The sequence below is a fragment of the Candidozyma auris genome, chromosome 2 (assembly GCF_003013715.1).
Source record: "Candidozyma auris chromosome 2, complete sequence".
NCBI classification, from domain to species: Eukaryota; Fungi; Ascomycota; class Pichiomycetes; order Serinales; family Metschnikowiaceae; genus Candidozyma; species Candidozyma auris.
The window spans coordinates 1,479,823-1,504,267 of NC_072813.1; the positions used below are offsets into that span (position 1 = coordinate 1,479,823).

Genomic DNA, 24,445 nt, shown 5'->3' on the forward strand with positions numbered 1-24,445 from the left:
CCTGTTGTCATATAGTATAGAGATCTGCATTACGAAATCTGTGTATTTACATGTCTATTATACAAGGGCAGCCGAAACCGATCTTGAGCATCTATGGCTCTACACGAACACCGATGGCCTCGGCTGTCAGGATGATGCCAGTGCATATTTGCTGTAATGACAAATCCTTGTGTCTTTCGTCGGTCTTTTTTATCTTCGCAATTTCGTAGATGTGCTTCAACGAGAGCGTTTCTCCCACGAACTCATGGGTGGGTCTACCGGCGCCCTGAGGAGCTTTGGCTGCTTTCAAAAGAAGCCACGACGTAGGAGGTGACTTCATCTCGAACGTAAATGTTCTATTTGGCTTAATCGTTATAAGCACAGGAATAGGTGTTCCAGGGTTGTAGTGGGCGGATCTGGCGTTGAACTCTTTGCAAAAATCAATGGCCTTCACACCCTTGGACCCCAAAGCAGGACCAACGGGAGGAGCCGGCGCAGCCTGGCCAGCACCCACAATAAGTTTCACCAAGACGTTCTTTGCGGACATGGTGAGGGAAGGCGAAGTGGCAGATGAAGGGTTGGAAGGTGAAAAGTCGAGGAAGGTGAGTAGAAAAATTTAATATGTAGTTCGCACAGTAGAAGAGGAGGAAACAGAGGAAGGGCAGTTGAGACGTAGAGAGAAACGCAAAGGGGTACAGAAAAAGATTTAATAATTTTTGACATGAAAATTGTTTTTCATGAGATTTCTTGCCTAGATTTCTGATACTTGAAGATGATGTCACCATTTACCCGTGTTCAGTAGTTAACTATCTGAGCGTTCGCAGCCATTTAACGACTACTGATTGTGAGACTATTTGAGTCAAATTGATGGATGAGGCCAGATGTGACTTCTGTTTCTGGCATATTAATTATACGTTGTAGGATACTGAAGTTGAAGACACTTACTTTATATGCACCAAGGTCCTAAACCAGTTCCCCAACAGGTCAATTCTCCTAAATGTGTTAAGCATGAAGACTTTTTGGAGCTAACTTCAAAATTCAGGACCAGAAGTATCATCTCTTGCAATATCGTCGCTGTTGTACTTGAGTGTGGCCTCGAAAACGACAGCCGTTAACAAGACGGGCGTTGCCAATCTTTAGGCCGGCCCATTGCAAGTCGTTCAAGTCGATTGTTACCATGGCAACTAAAACTGGTGGGCTTTTACACATTCATAGCGTTGCACTATAGTAGACAAAAAAAAAACCCCCGATAATTGTTGCAATTTTTTGATGGTCATGAACTTTTATAAGATGAAGTGGGTTTAGTTTATTGTTGGACGCCTAAGTTGTCTCTATAGACCACTATGCGATGTTTCATACTCGCCTCGGGACAAAATACCCATTTAGTATGAGATGCTTTCCTTTTCCGTAACTAGTCCTGAAGAGTAATCCACTGAACGCTCAGAGAATTGCAAGCGCTCTGTAAATGTTCCATCAACATGCCAGTGAGGTGGATTTACTGTTTGGCTGCAAAAATGTCGTCGCATGGTCAGCACAAGTGCACCATACACCTCCCACGAATCTTTTAACACAAAGACCAATAACGAACCTAGTACCTCCACTGGAGTCCTCAAATCTTATGTAACTCGATGGTGGTTTTGGTTTTATGATATAAGGTGAACCTGGAGAGTTCACTTGACCGTTCCAAGAGACTGTCACGACATTGTCGCTCTTGTAATACGACCCGAGGATGATTATTCATCTTGATTTGTACCCTGTAGATTTAGAAAACATCTTTGGTCAAAAATGATCAGATGAGCAACCGCTTGAATCATTTAAGAGTGACTCTGGACTCATCTGGCTGTGTAAAGCGCACTCTACATAATCGCAGCCATTTTTTTTTTTTTTTTTTTCTTAATATACTAAGTATTAATACATCATAATCGGGCTCCTTAAATGTTCCATACTTGATTTGTTCTTGCTGAGTTTTCGTGTCATGCAGCGTATTTATATTAAACATTCGTATCTAACCAATGACTTTTGATGCTATATTTCTTCAAAGAATCTCAGACGAGAGTTGTTGCTATGGTTCTCTCCCTCTAGTAGCGGTACATGCGTGTGTGCCTGGAAGAAGAGCTCGTCCTCGTCCTCAAATTCAGACAGTCGTTCTCGTACGTGTGAAGTGTCCATATGCTCAAAGTTCTTTTCGTATTCTTGACGCATGTCATCCGCATGCTCGGGCATCGTGTCCATACGGGGCACGTCCGAGTTGACTCGTGAGTGGCCAGGACCTCGTTGACTGGCCGAACTCGAGTTCAATCCTCCCGTGCCATTGTTTGAGTTGCCACCGGTTGCGGTGCCACTTCCATGGAAGATGGAATCGAGATTATTACTATTGGAAACTCCACGATATGCAAAATCGTCTGACGTATCGTGTCCGGTGCCTGACCCGCTTACTCCGCCGAGGAATGGGTCAGAGGTTGCAGCTCTTGAGTTGAGGTGTTTCTCCAAATCGTTGTATGTGTCGACCGTAGCGGCGCCGCCTGCAGCAGCAGCACCAGAGCCAAGACCGAAGAGCTTCTTGAAACCAGATTTTTCATTGGAGTCGCCCGATGTATCGTCGGCAAAGTCGGGCGAGTGGTTGGTGACTCTCGAACGGCGTTTCTTGTGGAACAAGAATAGAACCACAAGAGATCCAATTAAAATGGTGCCGCCAATCGAGCCCACTAGACCACCAATTAGTTTTGCATTTCGTTGCGCCGTGCCTCCACCAGAATCACCATTCGACGGCGTAGTGGGCACCGCAACCAAAGTCGTAATGGTTGTATCTGGCAATACACTCACGGTAGAGTAGTAGCCAGCGTAGTGGGAACTGCCCGAGGTGAAGCTTGTCATGGAGTGCAGCACAGAAGAGGTTGTCAGTGGAGACGATGTGATTTCTGACGATGACTCCAGGGTTGTTTCAGACGAGCTCAGTGATGACGACAGCTTCGAAGAAGTTTTGGATGTTGAAGAGCTCGTCCTCGAGCTCAGGCGCTGAGTAGAGGAGCTCGAGCTGGAGTGTGAGCTCGTCGAAGACAGCGACGATGCTGAGGAGGAAGATGAGGTGGAAGATGCAAAGGTGGAAGAAGTTGAAGAAAATAATTGGGAAGAAGAAGTAAAGGATGAGCTCGATGGGTCTGCAGACGACGCTGATGGAATGGACAGCGACTGCTCCAGCAGCAGCAGCAGCAGCAGCAGCGGCTGCCACGAGGATGAGCTCGATGAGGACGGCAAAAACGTGCTGGAAGACGACAGCCACGTGGAGGATGAGGAGGAAGGGGACGACGACGAGGACGACAACGACCATGTGGATGACGTTGAAGGCGTTTCCGTCTGCGAAGAGCTGGGAAGCTTTGAAGAGCTCTGGGTCAGCGACGGCAAGGACGAGGTGGAAAACCTCGAGGACGACGTTGTGGGCAGCGACGAGAACGTCAGCAGGCTCTGGGTGTTCATGCTAGACGAACTTGAAAAAGACGGTAAAGTGGAAGAGCTTGGAAAATCACTCAGCGGCCACGACAGCGATGAAGGAGGCAACGTGGACAGAGAGGGCGATGAGCTTGGTACAGACACGGTGGGCAGCGAGGAGGGAATTAGTGATGTCAGCAGCAAAACCGAGGAAGACGATGTTGGTGACGATGACGAGGAAGGGATGGTGGATGAAGTTGTTGGCGGCAGCGAAGTTGAGGGGGACTGCGCGGAAGACATTGTGGGCAGCAGCGGCAGGAGCGAGGTGCTAAAATTATCACTGTGCGACCCTGAGGATGGAGAAAATGAGCGGGAGGAGGAAAATGCTGAGGAAAATGTGGGCAGTGTTGAAGGTCCCGACAACGTTGTTGTAGACAAGGACGACGGCACAGTGGAGGACAAAGACGAAATGGTAAATGACGATGATGATGATGATGACGATGCTGTTGTAGATGCAGACAAGGTTGGCGAAGAAGACGGAAAAGCTTCGCTGTTGGAGGTGGCAGTGGCAGTGGCAGACGGCAGCTGGGTGAGGTTTGTGCGAGCTTGAAGGGCACCGTGCGAGGCAAAAAACTGGGGGTTGGCACCAGAGTCTCTGGCGAAAAAAGCGGTGGTGGCCAGGGGAGGACGGTGCGGGAAACGGTCTACTTTTGTTGTATAAAAATTGTCCTTCGCCAACCTCGCGCCGGCAAAAGATCCACACGGCCCGCAGGGGACACTAAAAATAAAAACCATGGGATCTTTGCCCCCGGTGCCTGGGGACACGACGGCGGTGGTAGTGGTGGTGGTGCTGCTGCGGCCGCTGCCGAAGGAGTGTCGCAATGCGCTCGGAACAACTGGCAGGGGGTGGGTGCCAAGTGCGGCGCTGGCCGCGGCTGGTGGTGCCTTTAGGCTTAGCTCCCACTTGGACAGCTTGAGCACACCTGAGGGAGGAATACGAAATCGGCTTGGACAGTGTTTACTTTTGCCCAGTGGCGACTTCTTTTTTTGATCTTTGCTTGTCTGTTTGTTTGTGATGTTTGTGCAACCTCTCTTGCCGGACCTGATAGTTTTGGAGCTCGTGCCTTGGGTCGGGGGTCTCCTTCCTCAGTGCCGTGCCTGTGCGAAGGGCTGTTTTTTTCTTTTCCTTTTTTTCCTTTTGTTGCTAATGTCTCAGATCACCTCTGCTCGTTGCGGATGGCCCAATGGCAATTGCCGCTCTGCTTCACCTTGGACAGCGACTCTCTTGTTATCTGGAGCGTTGGATGGAGAGACGTCAAAAGCACTCGGAGGGTTCGGGTTTCCCTCTGGTATCTATCAAAGCGTCCTCAGACACCACTGGTGGCAGCTGGCCAATACAAAAGTTCTCGGGAGAACTGACCAAAAATTCAGATGCAACTTTATCCAAAATCCTCTAAACCCACTCGTGGCTCTTGTCTTCTTATATCACCAACACCTCCTTATCCCTTCTGTGTGTGTGTGTGTGTTGCTCGAGCTCCTTCGGGTGCAAATTACTTGCAGCATCTCTGCACACGCACTTCGTACCACCAAGTGGTATTGCTTCGTCGACATAGTGAGCGAACCTGCGCATCCACCGCGGCCAAGGCCCCCCTAGTACCACCCGATAACAGCAATTGAGGATGATTGGCCCATTTGAAGATCTCAGCGACTACCTGATTGAGATAAATGTCCCGACTCTTTCTTTTTTAATCTTTTTCAATTTAACCTTTAACGAGCCTTCAAGTGTTACCCTCACCCTCAATGCCCCTTCCAATGTCTAATGTCGCTGCGCTCTCTGGTGATGCAATCTGCCTGATCCCCCATGTGGCCATATCCAGTGCGTCGGTAAGGGGCCACATCCGCACGTAAGTTGCAGCACTAGCGCAATACGCTGTGCATTTTCAAAATTGCAACCTTCTCTTTCCCTTCGACTTTTATTTTTTTTCCATCTTGATGTTCTCATCCTTCGGCGAAATGGGCAAAATGTGCACCCTCAATTTCGTAAACCAAGTATCTTATAAGCCTCCATCACGGTATTCGTTTCTAGCCTCACGACAGCCCCGGGGTGCAACAAGGCGATTTCGCAGCCAGTCATGATGATGTACTTGCCAGTGGGGAAAACAATATGTGAAGGAACCTGGCAAGACGTCATTGAAAAACCCTTGTAATTGCAAAAGAAACTCCCTCTCCTGAACATGAATTGTAGAAACTGTGTAACGCCGAAAGCTTTTACAATGAGTCAAGCCTTTGATGCGCTCGAAAACCTCCGCTGCGCTCAAATCTCATCATGTGGGCAAAATCAAGAGAACCCTTCCAGAGGTCTATAGCAACAGTGGAGCTTTCTGATGCAAGCTCTGTGTCATATTTAGCATGTAGAGGATGCATCAAGTTACACCTGCAACGCCTGGAAACCCTTGCCGCTGATCACTCCGAGCCAGTCGCCAGCGTCTTGTCTCCAGCACACATTGTTCACCTCTAGCTCATCCTGGTACGCTAGCATAGGAGTATCCATGACATTGCCCACGTCAGAAGCCTTTGTCGGGTTTTGCGGGTGTATGTCCCACACAAGCGCCTGGCAGTCGTCGCCGGCAGTAGCTAGCCAGTTTTTTGCAGGATGCCACTGAATTGTGTTTACCGCTGCTTGGCTCATGCCGCCAAATGAGCAGTCAAGCTTCACCACGGGTAATCCAGGCATGCGCATGTCGATGATGAGCACCTGATTCAGATTGACTCCTACAGTAGCCAAAGTATGTTGGTCAATGTTGGATGTGGAAAGTTTGAGCAACGCCTGCGGATTGTATTGAGCCTGGGCCGTGTTGGGCACCGACAGCGCCAACGGAGGGGCTCGTGTAGGCTCGTATATGATTGTAGAGTGTTCGAGGGAGCGAAGATCAAACACTCTCATGGAACCGTCGTTGCTGACACTGGCGAAAATGTTAGTGGACTGATGAAGGAACTTCACGTCGAACACTTCCAGATCGTGGGCAATGAGCTGTGTTTTCACGTGGGCGGTATCCTTGTCTTTGCCTTTAGAGTGTGATCTGTTCAAATCCCAAACCGTGCATGTTGTGTCCACAGACGATGTGATGATGATGCTGGAGTCTGTTTTATTCCAGTCGAAAGATGTCACTGGAGGGAATGTGTTGATGTCGTGGGCGTCTCCATTGGATCCAGTGTTGGCGGTGGAGTTATTGGCCAATAGATGTGTTTGCACCAAGGGGAACAGCCCGTCAAGCTTCAACTTGTCTGGATCTTGATCTACTTTATACAATCTGAGAACCTCGCTGGAGGCGCCCAACCTGAGCTCTCCGTGGGTGCTCGTGTGCATCTGTGGGTCCCACTGAACATTAGTCAATGGGTACTCTACTGCTGTTTCAGCAACATTTGTCCAGTCAAACGCTCCGTTAGAGCACGAAGGTGAGTCTTTGGCACGAATTTCGTCTGCACTGGGAGTGCTCTCATCAGAGCCTGTGGGCGACGCTATGCCTGAGGAGCCCTCTCTATCGTCTTCTTCATTCTCTTCTTTTGTTGTATACATCAGTCCGTGAACAACTTGCACTCTGTTCTGGTAACCCTCTCTAAAACTACTTAGCACCACCCAGTCGTTCGAGGGATCAACAGAGATCCAGTCAGCACAGAATAAAGGATGCTGGCAGGAGTAGTACGACACCCTAGCATTATTGGCCAATGCTGGTCCACTTTGGAAATACTTGTTGCTGCCCAATCTTTTATCATCTCCTGGAAATGCGCCATAGTTTAGGCGCTGGTTCATCTGAGCCTGAGCTCCGTTGGGTGAAAGCTGATACGAGTTGTATGAGGCACCCGGGTGGGATATCCCAGAAAGAGAGGACCTTTTTGGTCTGAGTTGCTGCCAGTCCATTGGGATTGAGGCCGGCGGGAGGGAATTGTTACAAGATTTTGTTGGCAGAACGATTGGTAGATTGGAAAGTGCTGATATGGTGGAGGTGGGAGCACTTTGTGCAGGAAAGTTGTGGAATGGTGGGGGGGACACTTGCACAGCCATTCCCGACGACCAATATTTTGGTGAAATATGAAAATTGGAAACGAGATTCGGGGTATTGCTCTGGCGACTCCGGTATTTTGAGGCTTTGTGTTTGTGGTGGATGGCATGTTGTACTTAGATCTGGGAATCATGCAATGGCTGCGAAATCTCGGTTTTGGCAGAGTTATGAGGGTCCCCAAAGTTGCTGAAGTAAGTCAGTCAGTGAAAGAAGTCAAATTTTTCAAAAAGTGATTTCACTGATAGTCTATTGAGCTAAAGTACTGAGAGGCGTAATTTTGGAAACTTGAGGTGCAATGGTTCATATTGGTGTGATTGCAACGTGGACCCTCCTAGACGTAGTATGGTGTGGCATTCATGTCAATCATCAGATTGTCTTACTCCTTCCTTTCTTAAGTTCTCAGAAGCAGCCTCTCCGAGAAATCATTCCCTACACGAATCTTCCTCCTTACCTAAGGCTTTCTACGCGATCTCTTACAGTAGCCTTCTATTCCCGAATTATCTATAGTACACAAGTATTCCGTTAGTTGTTGGCAACTTCCTCCACCGATGGACAAGTGCAAAGCAAGTTCATGTCGCCAAAAGCGTCGTCCAAACGTGCAACCGTAGGCCAACACTTCTGCGTCTTCAAGAAAGGCAAGGGGTAGGCAGCCTGCTCTCTCGTGTATCCACGGTTGTCCCACTCCTCCTGGGGCGTGGAAACAACGTCAGCGAGGGAGTGTGGAGCATTCTTCAACACCTGGCCCAAAGATTCGCCGTTTGCGTAGGCGTCGATCTCCTTTCTGATCGACAACATCGACTCGACAAACCTGTCGAGCTCCTCCAAGTTCTCAGACTCGGTGGGCTCAATCATCAACGTTCCGGCAACAGGGAACGACATGGTGGGGGCGTGGAAGCCGTAGTCCTGCAAACGCTTGGCCACATCGATGGCCTCGATGCCCACAGACTTGAACTCACGCAAGTCAATGATGAACTCGTGAGCGCAGTGCTTGATGCCTTGTTCCTTGGAGGCTGTTGGGTCCACAAACAACACCTGGTAGGCATCCTTCAACCTGTGAAGCATGTAGTTGGCGTTGAGCATGGCAAGGGCAGAAGCATAAGGCAAGCCCTTGGAACCAAGCATCTTTATGTATGAGTAAGACACTGGAATCACCGCGGCGGAGCCGAAGGGAGCAGAGTTGACGGCCTGGATTGATTCAGCGGTAGCGTGGGGCGTTTGCACGAAATGGTGTTTTGGCAAGTATGGCACAAGTCTCTCGGCAACGCACACAGGGCCCTGGCCGGGACCACCACCGCCGTGAGACAAGGCGAAAGTCTTGTGGATGTTCAAATGGCAAACATCAGCACCCAAGTCACCTGGCGAAGTAAGGCCGACCTGGGCGTTCATGTTGGCACCGTCAAGGTAAACCAACCCGCCGTGGGAGTGAACAGTGTCAATGGCATCTCTCACGCCAGGCTCAAACAAACCGTAAGTGGATGGGTATGTGATCATGATGGAGCACAAATTCTCCTTGTGCTTTTCTGCCTTGTCTTTTAAATCAGAAAGGTCAATGGAACCGTTGTCCAAGCACTTGACTGGAACCACTTTAAGGCCACACATGGCAGCACTTGCAGGGTTGGTTCCGTGGGCAGACACTGGGATCAAGCAGATGTTACGCTTTTCGTACTCGCCATTGGCTTTGTGGTATTGACGGATCAAAGAGAGACCTGTGTATTCACCTTGAGCACCAGAGTTGGGCATCATGGTGGTGGCAGCAAAACCAGTAATATCGTTCAAGTCGTGCTCAAACTCGGAGATCAATTCCTTGTAACCCTCAGCCTGGTCTGCTGGGGCAAATGGGTGAATCAATGCAAAGCCTGGCATCGATAAAGTTTGCATCTCAACGGTAGCATTTAACTTCATGGTACATGAACCCAATGGGATCATGGAGTTGGCCAACGACAAGTCCTTGGACTGCAACAAGTGCAAGTAACGCAACATGGCGGTCTCAGAGTGGTGTTTGTTGAACACCTCGTTGGGCAAGATCTCGTCGCTTCTCAAAAGCTCTGCAGGGATCTTTGGCAACTCTTCAGGCAAATGAGCAGCAGTACCAGTGAAAAGCTCCACCAATCCTTCCAAGTCGGCTTGGGTGACGGTCTCGTCCAAGGCACAGGACACGGTTGAGTCGTTCACCTTAAACAAGTTGATGTTATATTTGTCTAAAGCGATCTTCAAAAGCTCATCAGCACCAACACCGTTCAACTCGACAGACAAGGTGTCAAACCAAGTATCGTTGAGAAGCTTGTGAGGAGAGTTGTTGGCAATCGCATCAGCAAGGACAGTAGTGTAGCCGTAGACACGAGAGGCAATGTTTTTAAGGCCAGCTGGACCGTGATACACAGCGTACATGGCGGCCATGTTGGCCAAAAGAGCCTGGGCGGTGCAGATGTTGGAGGTGGCCTTTTCTCTTTTAATATGCTGCTCACGAGTCTGCAACGCCAATCTCAAGGCTGGCTTGTTCAATCTGTCCTTGGACACACCGACGATTCTGCCTGGCACTTTTCTAGAGAATTTTTCAGTGGTTGCAAAGAAAGCGGCGTGGGGCCCACCGTAGCCAAATGGAACACCAAATCTCTGGGAGGTGCCCAAGGCGATATCGGCGCCAAAGTCTGCTGGAGGCTTCAACACAGTCAATGCAAGCAAGTCAGTGGCCATGGCAAAAAGGCCCTTGTTTTTATGGATAATGTCGCCAATCTTGGTGAAGTTGTGAAGAGAACCGTCGGTGGCAGGGTATTGAACCAAGGCACCGCAGACGTCGGCGGCAATCTGCTCAAGTTGAGCTACTCCCTCCTCAGTGGTCAAGGGAAGCACCACAACCTCGACGCCGATGTTGCCTGCGCGAGATTCAATCACGTCCAAGGTCTGAGGGTGCAACTTGGCATCCACAACGTACTTCTTCTTTTTGGAACGCAGATTCACAAACGACATGGCCATAGCCTCTGCGGCAGCGGTGCCCTCGTCCAACAAGGAAGCGTTGGCAATGTGCAACCCGGTCAAGGAGCTCACCATGGTCTGGTAGTTGAGCAACGACTCCAAGCGGCCCTGAGAGATCTCGGGCTGGTACGGAGTGTACGAAGTGTACCACTCGGGCAGCTCCAACAAGTTACGCTGAATCACAGGCGGAACAATGGTTCCATGGTACCCTTTGCCAATGAAGGACTTTGCGATTCTGTTTTTCGCAGCCATTTCGCCCAAGTGCGCGAGCATCTGCTGCTCCGTGTACCCTTGCTGCGGCAGCACTTTCAAGGGCCTCTTGACAAGCACATGGGGAGGAATCAGCGCCGTCAAAAACTCGTCCATGTCCTTGTACCCCAACGACTTGAGCATGTGACTGACGTCTTCAGGCGAAGGCCCAAAGTGGCGGCGAGCAAAAGTGTCAAGCTCAGCATAGGTAGGACCCTCTTTCAGCGGATTGTAGACTTGCTGGTAGTTGGCGCTCGAGGTGTTGGCGGTAGCAAGCCCGCGAGCGCTGGGAGCGAGGCCTTGGGGGAGGCTCTGGGGAAGGCCGTGAGCAAGTGATGAGTGCGATAAGATAGCAGGAGAGAGGTTGACACGAGTAGAGACCCTGAGACGCCTGGAGGCGGCACGTGCCACTGCTGCTCTGAACATGAAGAAAAGAAGGAAAAGGTGGTGGAGTTGTGATTGGATTCGCTATTTCTGGGGAACCCGGTGCTTATATATCTCTAGGGTGGACTCGGGAAGCAGTCAACAGAGTCAGAAACGGCACCACCGCACCGGTGCGCGCCTGGGGGATGGGGCTCCCTGCATCGCCTGGGGAGATGGAATGAGCATCGGCTGGAGGGCACACTTTGACTCGGTTCGCGAGGCCTCACCCTGGAAATTACAAAATGTCACCTGGCTGCAAATGGGCCACTAGAAGTTTTCTTCGTATAGAAATATTGAAGAGAAAGAGACCAAACTCAAGAGGTTATGGTGGAGGTTTTTGAATTGAGTTCGGTTTCTGGACAAGTAGGAAAGCCGTTGTTGTTGTTCATTGATGTTTTCTTCATGGGCCTGCCCGCGAACCCTCGGTTGACTTCGCTCATCACAGGATCGATAAGGGTACTTGTCACCGATCCATGTCTGGTAGAGGTATAAGTTTTTAGTTGAGATCTGTTACTGTTGATCTGGTGATTCTGTTTTACGATGCTACGTTTATTATTATATTTTTTTTTGATCTTTTTTTTTTTTTTTTATGCCTAGTAGTTAAATCTTGATCAGCTTGCTGAAATTTTCACTTTCTTGCTAAATGTGCCCGTCTGTGCGGAATTATTCACATCAAGGCTGCAATCAATGAGACAAATGAAGGTACCACGATATACATCAAATACATCGTAACTTTCACAAAACCTGCTCTGAAATGACGTAGGGCTTGATACGATAATAGTTTCAGATTCGTCTGCTAAACTCCTGAATTCAAACCTTGGGAAGCTCGGCACAATATGCCCATATCAACTACTACTTCTTCCAACTCCTACACTGTTTTTCAAGCTAAATATATTATTTCAATGACACTAAAATGAAACTAGCTTATTTCTTAGCAGCCTTCTGGGCAGCCTTGGTAACCTTACCGGCCTTGTCGGACTTCTCAACAGACTTGATGACACCGACAGCAACAGTCTGTCTCATGTCTCTAACAGCGAATCTACCCAATGGTGGGTAGTCAGTGAAAGCCTCAACACACATAGGCTTGGTTGGCACCATCTTGACAATAGCAGCGTCACCGGACTTGATGAACTTTGGCTCGTCCTCCAACTTCTTACCGGTTCTTCTGTCGATCTTCTCAATCAAGGTGTCGAACTTACAAGCAATGTGGGCAGTGTGACAGTCCAACACTGGAGAGTAACCAGAGGAGATCTGACCTGGGTGGTTCAACACAATAACCTGGGCGGTGAAAGACTCGGAACCCTTTGGTGGGTCGTTCTTAGAGTCACCACAGACGTTACCTCTTCTGATCTCCTTGACAGAGACGTTCTTGACGTTGAAACCAACGTTGTCACCTGGGACACCCTCGGCCAACTGCTCGTGGTGCATCTCAACGGACTTGACTTCGGTGGTGACACCAGCTGGGGCGAAGGTGACAACCATACCGGCCTTGATGACACCGGTCTCGACTCTACCGACTGGCACAGTACCAATACCACCGATCTTGTAGACATCCTGCAATGGCAATCTCAATGGCTTGTCGGTTGGTCTGGTTGGTGGCTCAATAGCGTCAATGGCCTCCAACAAGGTCTTACCGGTGGACTTACCGGCCTTGGTCTCCTTCTCCCAACCCTTGTACCAGTCACAGTTGGTAGAGGCCTCAATCATGTTGTCACCGTTCCAACCAGAGATTGGCACGAAAGGAACAGTCTTAGGGTTGTAACCAACCTTCTTGACGAAGTTGGAGGTCTCCTTGACAATTTCCTCGAATCTGTTCTTGTCCCACTTGACAGAGTCCATCTTGTTGATGGCAACAATCAACTGCTTGACACCCAAGGTGTAGGCCAAAAGAGCGTGCTCTCTGGTCTGACCGTCCTTGGAGATACCAGCCTCGAACTCACCAACACCACCGGCAATGATCAAGATGGCACAGTCAGCCTGGGAAGTACCAGTGATCATGTTCTTGATGAAATCTCTGTGACCTGGAGCATCAATGACGGTAACGTGGTACTTTGGAGTCTCGAACTTCCACAAAGCGATATCGATGGTGATACCTCTCTCACGCTCAGCCTTCAACTTGTCCAAAACCCAAGCGTACTTGAAAGAACCCTTACCCAACTCGGCGGCTTCCTTCTCGAACTTCTCAATGGTTCTCTTGTCGATACCACCACACTTGTAAATCAAGTGACCGGTGGTGGTGGACTTACCAGAGTCGACGTGACCAATGACAACCAAGTTAACGTGCTGCTTCTCTTTACCCATTTTTGTTAGTTTTTGAGGTGATACAGAAAAAGATCAAAAGGGGAGAATTTTTTTCCAGAGTGCGCCTTATATATAGAGTGGGCGATGGCAGGCGCTAAGGTGAGAAAAAAATTTGCTTCGCCGGGTAACCCACATACGGGATGAAAATTACGCTTGTCGTTATACAATATACGCCGGGGCAATGCATTGTTTTGGAATAAGCGAGATTGATTTTCTCCATTGATTTGTGCATTCTGTTTACTGACTACTCAGGGTGGCAAACACGAAGGCGAGGAAGTAGAAGTAGGTGGACGCCCGGTGACTCATCGAATTGCCCCTTATTGACCTCCTTATAAACTCCCCTTGCAAGGCACGTGAAATGAGGCGCGGGCGCGAGCCCTAAACTCCTACCCCTTCCTAGTATCATACAATGTGATTGAATTGTCCCCCATCATGTAATACATCCATGTATTATGAATAATTAGCTTGTTATGCTCGGGAATAAAGTTGTATGTTGATCGCCATGAAAGACAGTACGGAAAAAACGAACGCTTCCCCTGTCATTGTGCAGGTCGGCGCTGGTTCACAGCCTACCCGGTAGGTCAAGCTACCAACTTTGTCTCAGATCGTGCATTGCAGACATTGTGGAGGCAGTATAGTGAGCTAATTACTGCTCAAAGGCACTATCTCTCTGGCCTGTTTGATATGTTTTCCGGAACATATCCTGGTTGGGTTGGACATATGGTTGAGTAACTGGTGCAGAAGTCGAGGGGGTTCCTGACGGGAGGTGGGAGCTTTCAATCGATGATCTGGTTGTAGATGTAGATGAGCGCCTTCTGTGGTTTCTTGCAGTCTGTGGATCAATTTTGACCCCAGATTTGTGATGCGCAAATAATCCTAGAATATCAGTAAGGGTAACCACACCAACGAGTTTACCTGGGCGACCGCTTTCTGGTTGGATTCCTTCGTTGGAGAGCGCAGCCTCTACAGTGCTTGGCTGGCCAGAAACGGAGCCCATGTGCCCACCTCTGCTTTCGACTATCCATAATCTGTGAGATTCAGTGGCTACCAACTTGGCAATTACTCTGCCTAGAGAGCTTTGCTGGCTGACATGGAAAATTGGAAATTGGTCTTGACCACGCTCGATACCTTTTTGCGATAAGTTGTAAGAAATGAAGTTTGTCACGGGCTTGAATAGTAAATGGGAGTTCTTTGTGGATGATACATTCTTAACATCGACAATAGAGATATTGCCCACCAAGGACTTGTTTTTGTCAATTACTGCAAGAGACGACACGCGCTCGTCAAACATCTTCTGCAACGCCTCTATCAATGGCTGGTCACCTTGGATGGTGATTGGAGAAGTGGAGCCGATCTTCAAGTCTTGCAAAGTGGAGTTGAGTAAGAACTCAAGCGAGGGGAACCTCCTGGCGTTCTCCCAAAGGAATCTGATCGTTCTTCTCTGAGAAAGGATACCGGAGATTTTGTTCGCAGAGTTGACTATGGCCACTCTATGAACACCATTGCCAAACGCCTCCACCGCCTTGAACAAGGACTCATGTTCCTTTAACTTGACGAATGGTGTCTTTGGGTGCAACCGCACAATGAAGTCAACGGGCACTTCCTCGCCCTTTTTGGCCTTGGCCACAAGCTGGTGGAATCTCTCATGCTTCTGCTGCGTATTGAGAGTGTTAGCCTCACCGTTTTCGTCGGGAATATCGTCCACACACAAGTCGCTGATGGCAATTTTGTTCATGATCAACAAAAGGTACGTGTTTAAGTCTGAGTAGTCAAACGATAAGCAATTGGACAAGTCGGAGGAGTCAGCAGTGCACGAAACGGGTAACGAGGTCAAATTGTGCGAGATCAATGTTTCGAACGCCTTCTGGACAGAGTAGGTTCTATTGATGGCAATAAGCTTATTGGATTCGGCCAAGTCAGCCAATATCACGTCTGTCCAGTCGTGTCTGGGGTTCCCGCCCGCCTGGTACACCGACAGCGCTCTGGAGGAAATGGAGGTGTTTCTCGACAAAGAAAACTCGTCAATGGAGGCCAGGTGGTTTGCAGAATCGGCAGGAAGCGGAGGTGGCGACGAGAGCATCTCCACAATGGAGTGTTTCCTGGAGACCGAGCCACTGTGGGACAGAGACGTGTGAGGCACGTTCAAAGGCTGGTGGAGCTGCTGATTGCCCTGGTGTGGCGACAGGGGTGACCTCTGGAAAGACATGGGGGAGGATTATGGAGAGAGCAATTTCAGTGGTGTTCCAGTGAAAAGTGTATGGTATTAGGGGAAAACGTCAATTCGTGGGGGCGCAACAAGGAGTGGTCACAGGTGAAAGAAAATGAGTCAAAGATGGGGATTGCGATAACAGAAGCGGCTGGATGGGAACAGCCAATTGTTTTTTGGTAGAATCAGTTGCAGCAATTCAATGTGTGAAGCAACCGTTTGGCAAAGGACGTAGAAAAGATGGGGAAGGCAAAGAGGTGAGAGCGTGAGAAAAAGTCACCAGGAGGACGCCAGACACAGGCAGGCGAACAAAGGCTGAATGGTAGCCAGGGCCCGAAATTCAGCCATGGGATTTCGCGGGTGGGGCGAGGCAGAGGCAGAGGCAGAGGCAGAAAAACTCTCGCTCTCAGGCCACTTTCCCCAGACGTTGAAGCAACTGCTGCCGAGGCAAATGATTCTGTGGTGCGATTAATAACGGAACGAGGTGGTCGGAATGACGTCGACTTGGATTCTGGGGAATCGGTTGGGTAGTGTTTGCAGTTTGGGCCTGTCGGTGGGAGCTCGGTGGAGGAGGCAAGAATTCGCAGCCAATTTCACCACCATTGCCAGAAGCTTTCCAGAGCAGTTCCATTAAAGTGAAGAGAACGAAAGTTGAGGTTTAGATTTAGAAAGATGAAATGACTCTGCCATTATCCGAATTTTTGGCCCTGATTAGAATTGTGGGAAGTATAGATACGGTCCGGCGTTTGGTGGGCTTGAGGCCGGTGGAGTGTAGAGATTATTGGAGACAGAGTGATCACTACGGATTATTGGCGCAAAATAGGTCATAAGTTCGTTTGGATTGTGCGTATGACAAGTTGATGAGTCTACGGTTGAAGAGGGATCTGTAGTTGAAGAGTTTGCGATAAGAGATCAGTTGATTTGGGTAGCACTGCTTTATGTGGATGTTAGTTGCTGCGAAACGGTGCAACAGGTGAGGACAAGAGTTCCAGAGACTAGGAATGTGGGATATCGGCTAACTCTAGTGATTTCGAAATAAAGGAATCTGCTGTGCTTATCAATTGTGGAAATGTAGCGGGCTGTGGTCGAAGTAGAGTAATAAGAAGATCTGGTAGGATGGTCAATGGCGGTAAGAAAAACAGAGTTGCCAGGTGACCTAGAGTACTATTTATGAGAAGCCAGGAAATCATGGGCAGCATTAGTGACCCAGCATCTACAGCGTGGGGAAGCTGGGTTGAGGGCTAGATAGTAAATGGGTGAAAAATGGCTGCGAAAAAGTGAAATACCCAGGTCGCCCATCGGACGAAATACCTATGCTACACGAACACTATAAAGTAAATTGTCGGAACGAAGCAGATTTTATATCATAATCTTGAACATGATCAGATGATTTCTATAATTTCTGTCATTCTAAGCATATTCAGTACAAAAGCTATCAATTTGACACCCAGCATGATGTTACTCCAAGCACGTAACAGCGTTGTTTACACCTACCTCTACTCTCATTTACCTACGACGCTATGAGAACCGTGGGTGAAAAGCAAGGATGGTCGCCGCTCAATATCATCAATCCAGATTCAATAAAGGCAGGATCCCAAAAGAAATTCATGAAAAATGTATGACTTTGTTTACCAATAGTCTTGATCAAACCACATGCTAGATACTTTTCTTATCTATAGGAAGAAATCGTCGGCAGAGATGATTTAAGAACACAGGATGTCGGCAGAGATGATTTAAGAACACAGGATCTGACCAAGGCCTTGCTGATCTCTGGATGTTTTCTGATAGGGTCAACTCACTATGAGGACAACAAGACCACAGCTTCCCATTTGGCTCGTAGAAGCAAAAAGGTGTAATGCTTGTCTCATCATTGGACCGTTTCGCTTTCGCTTGATCGCTCGGTGGTGGAGTCAAATTACACAAAACCGCTCGCTTTTTACCACTAACCATTTCTGCGGCGGCTTCTCACAGGCCAAAGGATCTCGGCGAATTGCTCCGTTTTCTGTGTGATGTAGATTGAATAGTCAGCCGTAGCTTCACGAAACCCGTTGAGCAAAGCCGCCGGGGAAGCAAAGATGATAAGTGGAGCTGCTGGTGAAGTGAAGCTAATAAGTGGAGTTGATGAAACTATGAAAAAAAAGGACACTAACTAAATGCTTCGCCTGACGATACAAGTTATTTCAGTACTCGTGAAGTCAAAGACATTTTGAATCTCCATTTGTCCTCGTGAAGTCGCTTTTAGACCATTCTGAATCTACATTTTGATGATTGCTTGCCTTTAAGAGAATTACTATGGTTTCCAAACCCCGCCTCGTGGGTTTGCAATTGCATCAATACTCAACGACAATTTGCGCTACACATGGTCGATCAGGCCAGAACGCCTCGGGTAATCTTGCTAGCAGGGTAAAGTCGATGGTCCATACTAGAGGATTTGCCAAAGACGCAAACTACGCTCAGCGGAAAACGGTTGCAAAAAAATAAGAAAGAAAAATAAAAATAAAAAAAAAATGAAGAAGGTTTAAAAAAGGCGCTTTTCGAAACAATGGCGATGTGGTGCCTTGAACAGCCAGTTGGAGGATAGCTATAAACGAAGATCGGCATGGGCAGTCGATAGGCTGAATGGAAGAAAGCAAAAGAAAAAGCAGCCCGAGGCCATGTGCAAGGATGCTGAGAGAGAGAGACTCCGAAACCGTAGTGTACAATAGAAACAGAATGGGTCCGAGGTCAACGGGGAAAAAGAAACAGCGCAAACCCACCTACGGCACGTGAGACGAATTCCAAAAGAAGGAATAACAAAGAACCTGATTGGAACCTCCTGAAAAGAACAACGCAATTGACAAAAGCGGTGCAATTGCGGGCCTGTTTGTTCAGTTGCCAACTTCCTCCCTCAGCTGATTTGAGGCGCGAGTAAGCACCCTCAAGCCAGGCCCCTGCCAGATCCCAGTCGCAGTGTTCCAGTGCTCCAGTGCTCCAGAGGCCCAGTGCTCGAGTTCTTGCCTCGTTTATCAGTGCGCAGGCGCTGTGCGCCCGAGCGAACGGGAACCCAACAATTACACTTCTCAGGCTCTAGTGGCAGGCACAGCGCTGTGGGACCAATTGAACAGAAAATTCGAAAGAATTCGCTGGGTTGCGGGCGTAAAGGAAGCAAACATGAAAAAGCCTGTGCCACCGGCAGCAAAACATCTCAGGGATGGATGTGGCGGGTCCCAGGATCAGATCCAGGGTGAAGTGCGCAGGCAGCATGTGCGACCCAGGGGAGGCAGATTGTAGAGATAGGCGGCTGCGAAGTTGCCCATTGTAGGCAACAAAGAGACAACACAAGACTAGATAGACAAAGCAGGAGAGCAGGTCAATGGACCCGGATTTGCGAAATGACTGCGAGGCTTTTACAAAAATTAAAAAGATAAAATAGTCAATTGCGAAGATTTGCGTCGATTTAGCGTTGGGATCACCAATTGACTTTTGGCACCTGGCTGGTAGGATGGGTGTGGTTGATGGAGTGGGTGGGTTGTGGAAAGGGCCTCGGGAGATATTTTTTCGTCTGCCGCTAGTCGCAGCTTTTACTGCCATTTTGGCTGTCATTTGCTCACTTCTGCCGCCTCTTCGCTCCCTTCCGTTCATCCACTCGGGCGCCTCCGGCACACACCCAGGCGACACCGGGCCCAAATTACCCAAAAAATGGGCCTCCTTGGTTGCGTCCCTGCACACTACCGGGGCCAAAAGCACATTACGCTGTGCCGCTGAGATTTCTTTTTCCGCCCGTTTCGCACCCATTTAAGGCCCTTGGTTTCCAGCGACTTCTTGTTGAAATCTTCTTAATTTCCCAGTTCACCTCATCTTTTAGCCTACATCATGTCAGACGGATTGGACACTGTCGACATCACTTCGTTGAACGCACTCGCTGCGGGCACAAATAAGAAGAACCCAAGAATCGTGGCTGCTGGTTTGGGCGGTAAGCTCATGGGCACCAAATCTCTTGTCAATGTCACTGCTGAGCAGCTTGCCGAGGATCTGAAAACCTTCTACGAGAAGGATGAGGAGGCTCGTAAGAAGTACTCCAAGCAGATGCACATCCTGGACAAACCATGGACCCTTTCCAACTGGCACGAGCACATCAACTGGTTGAACTTCATATTGGTGGTGGCCATTCCTGCCTTTGGCATTTGGTCGGCCTACAACTACCCTCCAGACTTGAAGACCTTGGCTCTTGCCTTTGTCATGTACTGCTTTTCCGGTATCTCCATCACCGCTGGTTACCACCGTCTTTGGTCCCACAAGTCCTATGACGCTCACTGGCTCGTGAGATCTTTCTACGCCTTCTTCGGTGCCGGTGCCGTTCAGGGCTCCATTAAGTGGTGGGGCCACTCTCACAGAGTCCACCACAGATTCACTGACACTAACAGAGATCCTTACGATGCGAGACAAGGTTTCTGGTACTCACACATGGGATGGATGTTGACCAAGGCAAACCCTAAGAACAGAGCCAGAGCCGACATCTCTGACTTGACCTCCGACCCAATCGTCGTTTTCCAGCACCGCCACTACTTGACCTTGATGCTCTTGTCGGCAATCGGCTTTCCAACCTTGATTGCTGGTCTCGGCTGGGGTGACTACTACGGTGGTTTTGTGTACGCCGGTATCTTGAAGTACTTTGTCATCCAGCAGGCTACCTTCTGTGTTAACTCTTTGGCTCACTGGATTGGTACCCAGCCATTTGACGATAGAAGAACCCCCAGAGACCACGTTTTGACGGCGTTTGTCACCTTCGGTGAGGGCTACCATAACTTCCATCACGAGTTCCCCTCGGACTACAGAAACGCTTTGAAGTGGTACCAGTACGACCCCACCAAGTTGACCATCTTGGGCCTTTCGAAGCTTGGCTTGACCTGGAACTTGAAGACCTTCTCTCAGAATGCCATTGAGCAAGGTTTGTTCCAGCAGCAGCAGAAGAAGTTGAACAAGATGAAGGCACAGTTGAACTGGGGTACCCCAGTCAGCGAGTTGCCTGTGTGGGACATGGAGCACTTCAAGAAGATTGCCAAGGACGAAGGTCTTCTCATCATTTCGGGCATTGTGCACAATGTCAAGAACTTCATCAAGGAGCACCCCGGTGGTCAGGCCTTGGTGAGAGCGTCTTTGGGCAAGGATGCCACCAAGGCGTTCAACGGTCACGTGTATGCCCACTCGAATGCTGCCCACAACTTGTTGGCGACCATGAGAGTCGCTGTGATCAAGGATTCTGTCGTCAATGGCAACACCTTCGACCTCCAAGAGGAGATGCTTGCAAAGAAGGAGACGTAATAAGCATCATTGAGCATTCGAGTTGGCGGCTCGCTTCAACCGCCTTATATTGGGCAATATATGAAATCGGTGATTATAGTCTGATTTCCAGGACAGAATACATAGGTAGGCTGAATTTAGGATAAGAAGGAATGTTTCTGTAGCTGAAGTGATTTGAAACTTCGTTGTAGCCATTCAGATACTGTGCAAGTTTAACTGTAGTTGACTGGGTGCTCGCTAGCGCAGCTTATGCAAGTTGGCGCATTAGTTAGCTTAGTGACTTACTGCTAGGCTGTAACTATTAAGAATTCAAATGACTAAACCACAAGTCGAATTTGTCATCAGTTTGCTGAACAGAACTCCTAAATACCTAAATCGTAAAGCAGCACCCCTATAAGCGCATTCGCTTGGGGCACCAAGTAGACCTGGCAGATCTGTTTAGATTTTGTGCTTCTGCGCATGAATGGGTGCAAAAAAAAAAAAAACCAATATAGCCAATGAAGACACCAACAAAGCCATAATCATCAGTTCAACACCGGATCATACGTGAAATGGCCAGTTTCTCAATTCCAGGTATCAGTTTTTCCGTGACTGTCAAAGTGGCACATTTTCTTCGCTAGCGTTGCAGCTTCTCCATCTGGGTGGTTCGATGTTCTCTCAGAACCCGAAATAGTCCGCAAAAATCAGCGAACTTCGAGGCACCGAAGCTTTTCGCAGTCTCAAGGAATGCTCGGTGAACAACAAGTGTGGAAAAAAAAAAAAGAAAGGACACTGGGAATTTTGATGCACTTAACTTAGTCAGCTTGAATAGCAACCATGTTAACGGATTCCGTTCACCTTCGTCAAAATAATGTGTGAAATTTGGGAGCCCACTCGGGGTGAGGACTCCGCAGGAAATGCAGCGCCGTGGGATGATTTTTTGCACCCAAATGCGCGAGGATATGACCACTCCACTGGGCAAGGATCATGGCACTCTCCCCACATAAAAAGTATATAAGGAGGTCATTGAGCGTGATACTTTTCCTTCTACATCAAGATTCTTTGAGTTCTACCACAGTTTAACTTTCTTATTAATCACTTCACACTCACTCACACTCACATACATCTATTCGACATGCTTCCTAGAACGTCCATGCTCCAGCTTTACGCCAGAAGAGTGCCAGCCGTGGCCCAGTGGGGCGTTGGCTTAGGGTTCATCATTGGCTGGCCCCATCTAGTCATTGGCATCCTGAACCGTAACAATAAGGTCCCTCCCATCAACCAGGTGTACTTCTAGACGCCGAGGGTGAATATTTAATACATGAGTAACGATTCGATAAGTAATTTGATGAAACAAAATGTAGACTTATGGCTTTGACAAAGTATTTTGGTTGTACGATTACTCCATGGCCAGAGTACGTCGTTGCCGAAAAGGGTGGTTTACAGAAGATGGGTTGAATTTGGTGACCTTCTTATCGGCGTTGGTCTGAATCGGACCTTTGGACTTTCACACGGGACTTGGCTAGAAGCACCAAATTGATTTGAAAATGATATGTGAGTAGATGAAATTAGATGAATACAAGTTCACGCAGTTCGGTAAATTTTTGTGCTCGTGATTTGTAGAATGTGTAAAAGCAGCTTTAAAGAAGAAGTATCTCATCAAATTGGGTCAATATGGAAACACACACTGAAGTTTTCTCATGAATATCTAACCTTCCAGGTATTATGAATATGTAACCTTTGAAGTATTACGTGGCTTGGTGTTCAAGATGTCTGATCAATAAAGTCACAGCCGTTGAGCCGAAACACTTCCTTGAAGCACCTCATGCATTCGAAAATCCAGCAAGCATTCAAAGCCAATCTTGCAGTATAGCTCTCAAATCTTACTAGCTCCTTATGTAGGCAGATCAATACCTGTATTGTATGGTTATACTTAGGTATAACCCTAGAAAACTTCCCCCTTATGCACTCACAAGTAATGATTCTGTAATAAGAAATCTAAGACACACAAGCTGAATCACTTAGCTCGAAATCTAGTAATAGTTAATTTTTCGGGCACTTTATGAAGTGTTCTTTTCTTTCTCTGTTGACTATTCCTTACGAGCTCCGGACCCATAGTAGTTAGCTCACAACCAATGAGAACTTCCCATAAATTTTCAACGAGTCGTGTGCACTTGTTGGCAAACAACAGTGACCTTAATAAGCCATAATGCATCAGATTTGTCTCCTCTAGCTGACCCTAAAGTCAGACTCCAAATTTTCTACCTGCCGTTCTTGGAAACACATTCTTCAGTGCTGGCTGCGAAACGGCCCACAAGTGCGCTACACCCAACAATATACTTCTCGCTTCCACACAATAGAGCAACAAATAGCTTGAGAAACCAAATTTCACCCATATAACTCTCCTACCACCGTCAATCTTTTCCATACCCCCAGATCTACCCAATCTACTTCACGTGGTCACCACCACCCACCTGCATACCACCATAGACACTCCATATCAAGAAGCCAATCGGTCGCTCCCACCTCCGACTTCCCACCACACCATGTCCAAGCCTTTTCAACCCATCAGTGAAGTTCTCAAAGACAAACACAAAAAACAATCTTTTGATGATATTTACGGCGAGCCTGAGGATTTTCTTGAGGTTGAGGTATGTTCGCCTACTACTCTTCAATGTATATAGCATGTACTAACTCCAGGTTCGAAACCCAATCACTCACTATGGGAAGGACCCATACACTGACTACGAGATCGTGTGTAGAACAAACATTCCAGCATTCAAAAAGAGACAGTCCCGTGTTAGAAGGAGGTACAGTGACTTTGTCACCTTTCGCAAGATCCTTGAGCTCGAGGCTTCCAAAATCGTGATCCCCCCATTGCCAGGCAAGATCTTGCTTCAGCTGAACCGGTTTAATGATGTTAATATTGAGCAAAGAAGACAAGGGCTAGAGAAATTTCTAGTCATTGTGAGCGGCCATCCGTTGCTTCAGACAAAGTCCACCACGTTACGTGATTTCATTCAAGACGAGCGCTGGGAGCCCCGGTACCCGATAGAGCCACGTGAGCTCCTCCATTGAGCCTACATGTCCATGATGTGGTTCGAGTGCTTTGGCACCTGGCAACCTCCAGGGTACTGGACCAGTGAGGAGGGACAGTGAAACGGGGCTATATAAGAGACGCAAGGGAAGGAAAAGATTCTACTCATTTTTTTCTCTTCAAAGACAACACTGACTGTTTATGTGAGATCGCTTCATTTTTGAATTTTGCTTCGTGATCTTTACTCCCGTCCTGATTTACAATATCGAGCATTCCGAAGGACTTTGGATGAGAGTGTGCCTCACTATGGGGCTCCCTCGCAGTACTAAGGCACTACCTAAGTGCGATCTCCAATGGTGACCCAAATCGCTCCCAGAGCCCATCCTCAGCATATTCATGGAGCTAAATCCCACTGTCCACCCGCAAGCACCCCTTTTCTGTATCCCTAAGTGCGCTCGCTCAATTAGGGATCTGGTGTAATTTTGCGGGGGGAGGGGGGCCCACCCATTTCCCTAGTATGTTCATCCTTCG

General features: G+C 48.3%; 9 protein-coding genes across 9 annotated transcripts; 3 read left to right on the forward strand and 6 right to left on the reverse strand. All coding sequences in view use genetic code 12, as the record gives it.

Annotated features, from left to right (window-relative positions):
* Positions 1-91: 91 nt before the first annotated feature.
* On the reverse strand, positions 92-526 carry MRPL19 (mitochondrial 54S ribosomal protein uL11m; the record flags this gene model as incomplete). Its single annotated transcript, XM_029035654.1, has 1 exon — positions 92-526. One exon carries the CDS (start codon positions 524-526, stop codon positions 92-94), a length of 435 nt encoding a protein of 144 aa, XP_028890896.1.
* Positions 527-2,004: 1,478 nt separating this feature from the next.
* Positions 2,005-2,853, reverse strand: CJI96_0002139 (uncharacterized protein; the record flags this gene model as incomplete). Its single annotated transcript, XM_029035655.1, has 1 exon — positions 2,005-2,853. One exon carries the CDS (start codon positions 2,851-2,853, stop codon positions 2,005-2,007), a length of 849 nt encoding a protein of 282 aa, XP_028890897.1.
* A 50-nt stretch (positions 2,854-2,903) lies between these two features.
* CJI96_0002140 (uncharacterized protein) lies at positions 2,904-4,015 on the forward strand (the record flags this gene model as incomplete). The annotated part of the gene is made up of 2 exons (XM_029035656.2): positions 2,904-2,933; positions 3,005-4,015. The coding sequence occupies 2 exons, from the start codon at positions 2,904-2,906 to the stop codon at positions 4,013-4,015; spliced, it is 1,041 nt and encodes a 346-aa protein (XP_028890898.2).
* A 1,818-nt stretch (positions 4,016-5,833) lies between these two features.
* CJI96_0002141 (uncharacterized protein) lies at positions 5,834-7,324 on the reverse strand (the record flags this gene model as incomplete). Its single annotated transcript, XM_029035657.2, has 1 exon — positions 5,834-7,324. The coding sequence occupies one exon, from the start codon at positions 7,322-7,324 to the stop codon at positions 5,834-5,836; it is 1,491 nt and encodes a 496-aa protein (XP_028890899.2).
* Positions 7,325-7,988: 664 nt separating this feature from the next.
* Positions 7,989-11,114, reverse strand: GCV2 (glycine decarboxylase subunit P; the record flags this gene model as incomplete). The annotated part of the gene is made up of 1 exon (XM_029035658.2): positions 7,989-11,114. The coding sequence occupies one exon, from the start codon at positions 11,112-11,114 to the stop codon at positions 7,989-7,991; it is 3,126 nt and encodes a 1,041-aa protein (XP_028890900.2).
* A 921-nt stretch (positions 11,115-12,035) lies between these two features.
* TEF2 (translation elongation factor EF-1 alpha) lies at positions 12,036-13,412 on the reverse strand (the record flags this gene model as incomplete). Its single annotated transcript, XM_029035659.1, has 1 exon — positions 12,036-13,412. The coding sequence occupies one exon, from the start codon at positions 13,410-13,412 to the stop codon at positions 12,036-12,038; it is 1,377 nt and encodes a 458-aa protein (XP_028890901.1).
* Positions 13,413-14,058: 646 nt separating this feature from the next.
* Positions 14,059-15,618, reverse strand: SDS24 (Sds24p; the record flags this gene model as incomplete). The annotated part of the gene is made up of 1 exon (XM_029035660.2): positions 14,059-15,618. The coding sequence occupies one exon, from the start codon at positions 15,616-15,618 to the stop codon at positions 14,059-14,061; it is 1,560 nt and encodes a 519-aa protein (XP_028890902.1).
* Positions 15,619-19,470: 3,852 nt separating this feature from the next.
* Positions 19,471-20,919, forward strand: OLE1 (stearoyl-CoA 9-desaturase; the record flags this gene model as incomplete). The annotated part of the gene is made up of 1 exon (XM_029035661.2): positions 19,471-20,919. The coding sequence occupies one exon, from the start codon at positions 19,471-19,473 to the stop codon at positions 20,917-20,919; it is 1,449 nt and encodes a 482-aa protein (XP_028890903.1).
* A 2,504-nt stretch (positions 20,920-23,423) lies between these two features.
* Positions 23,424-23,955, forward strand: CJI96_0002146 (uncharacterized protein; the record flags this gene model as incomplete). Its single annotated transcript, XM_029035662.2, has 2 exons — positions 23,424-23,528; positions 23,578-23,955. The coding sequence occupies 2 exons, from the start codon at positions 23,424-23,426 to the stop codon at positions 23,953-23,955; spliced, it is 483 nt and encodes a 160-aa protein (XP_028890904.1).
* Between the last annotated feature and the right edge of the window lie 490 nt (positions 23,956-24,445).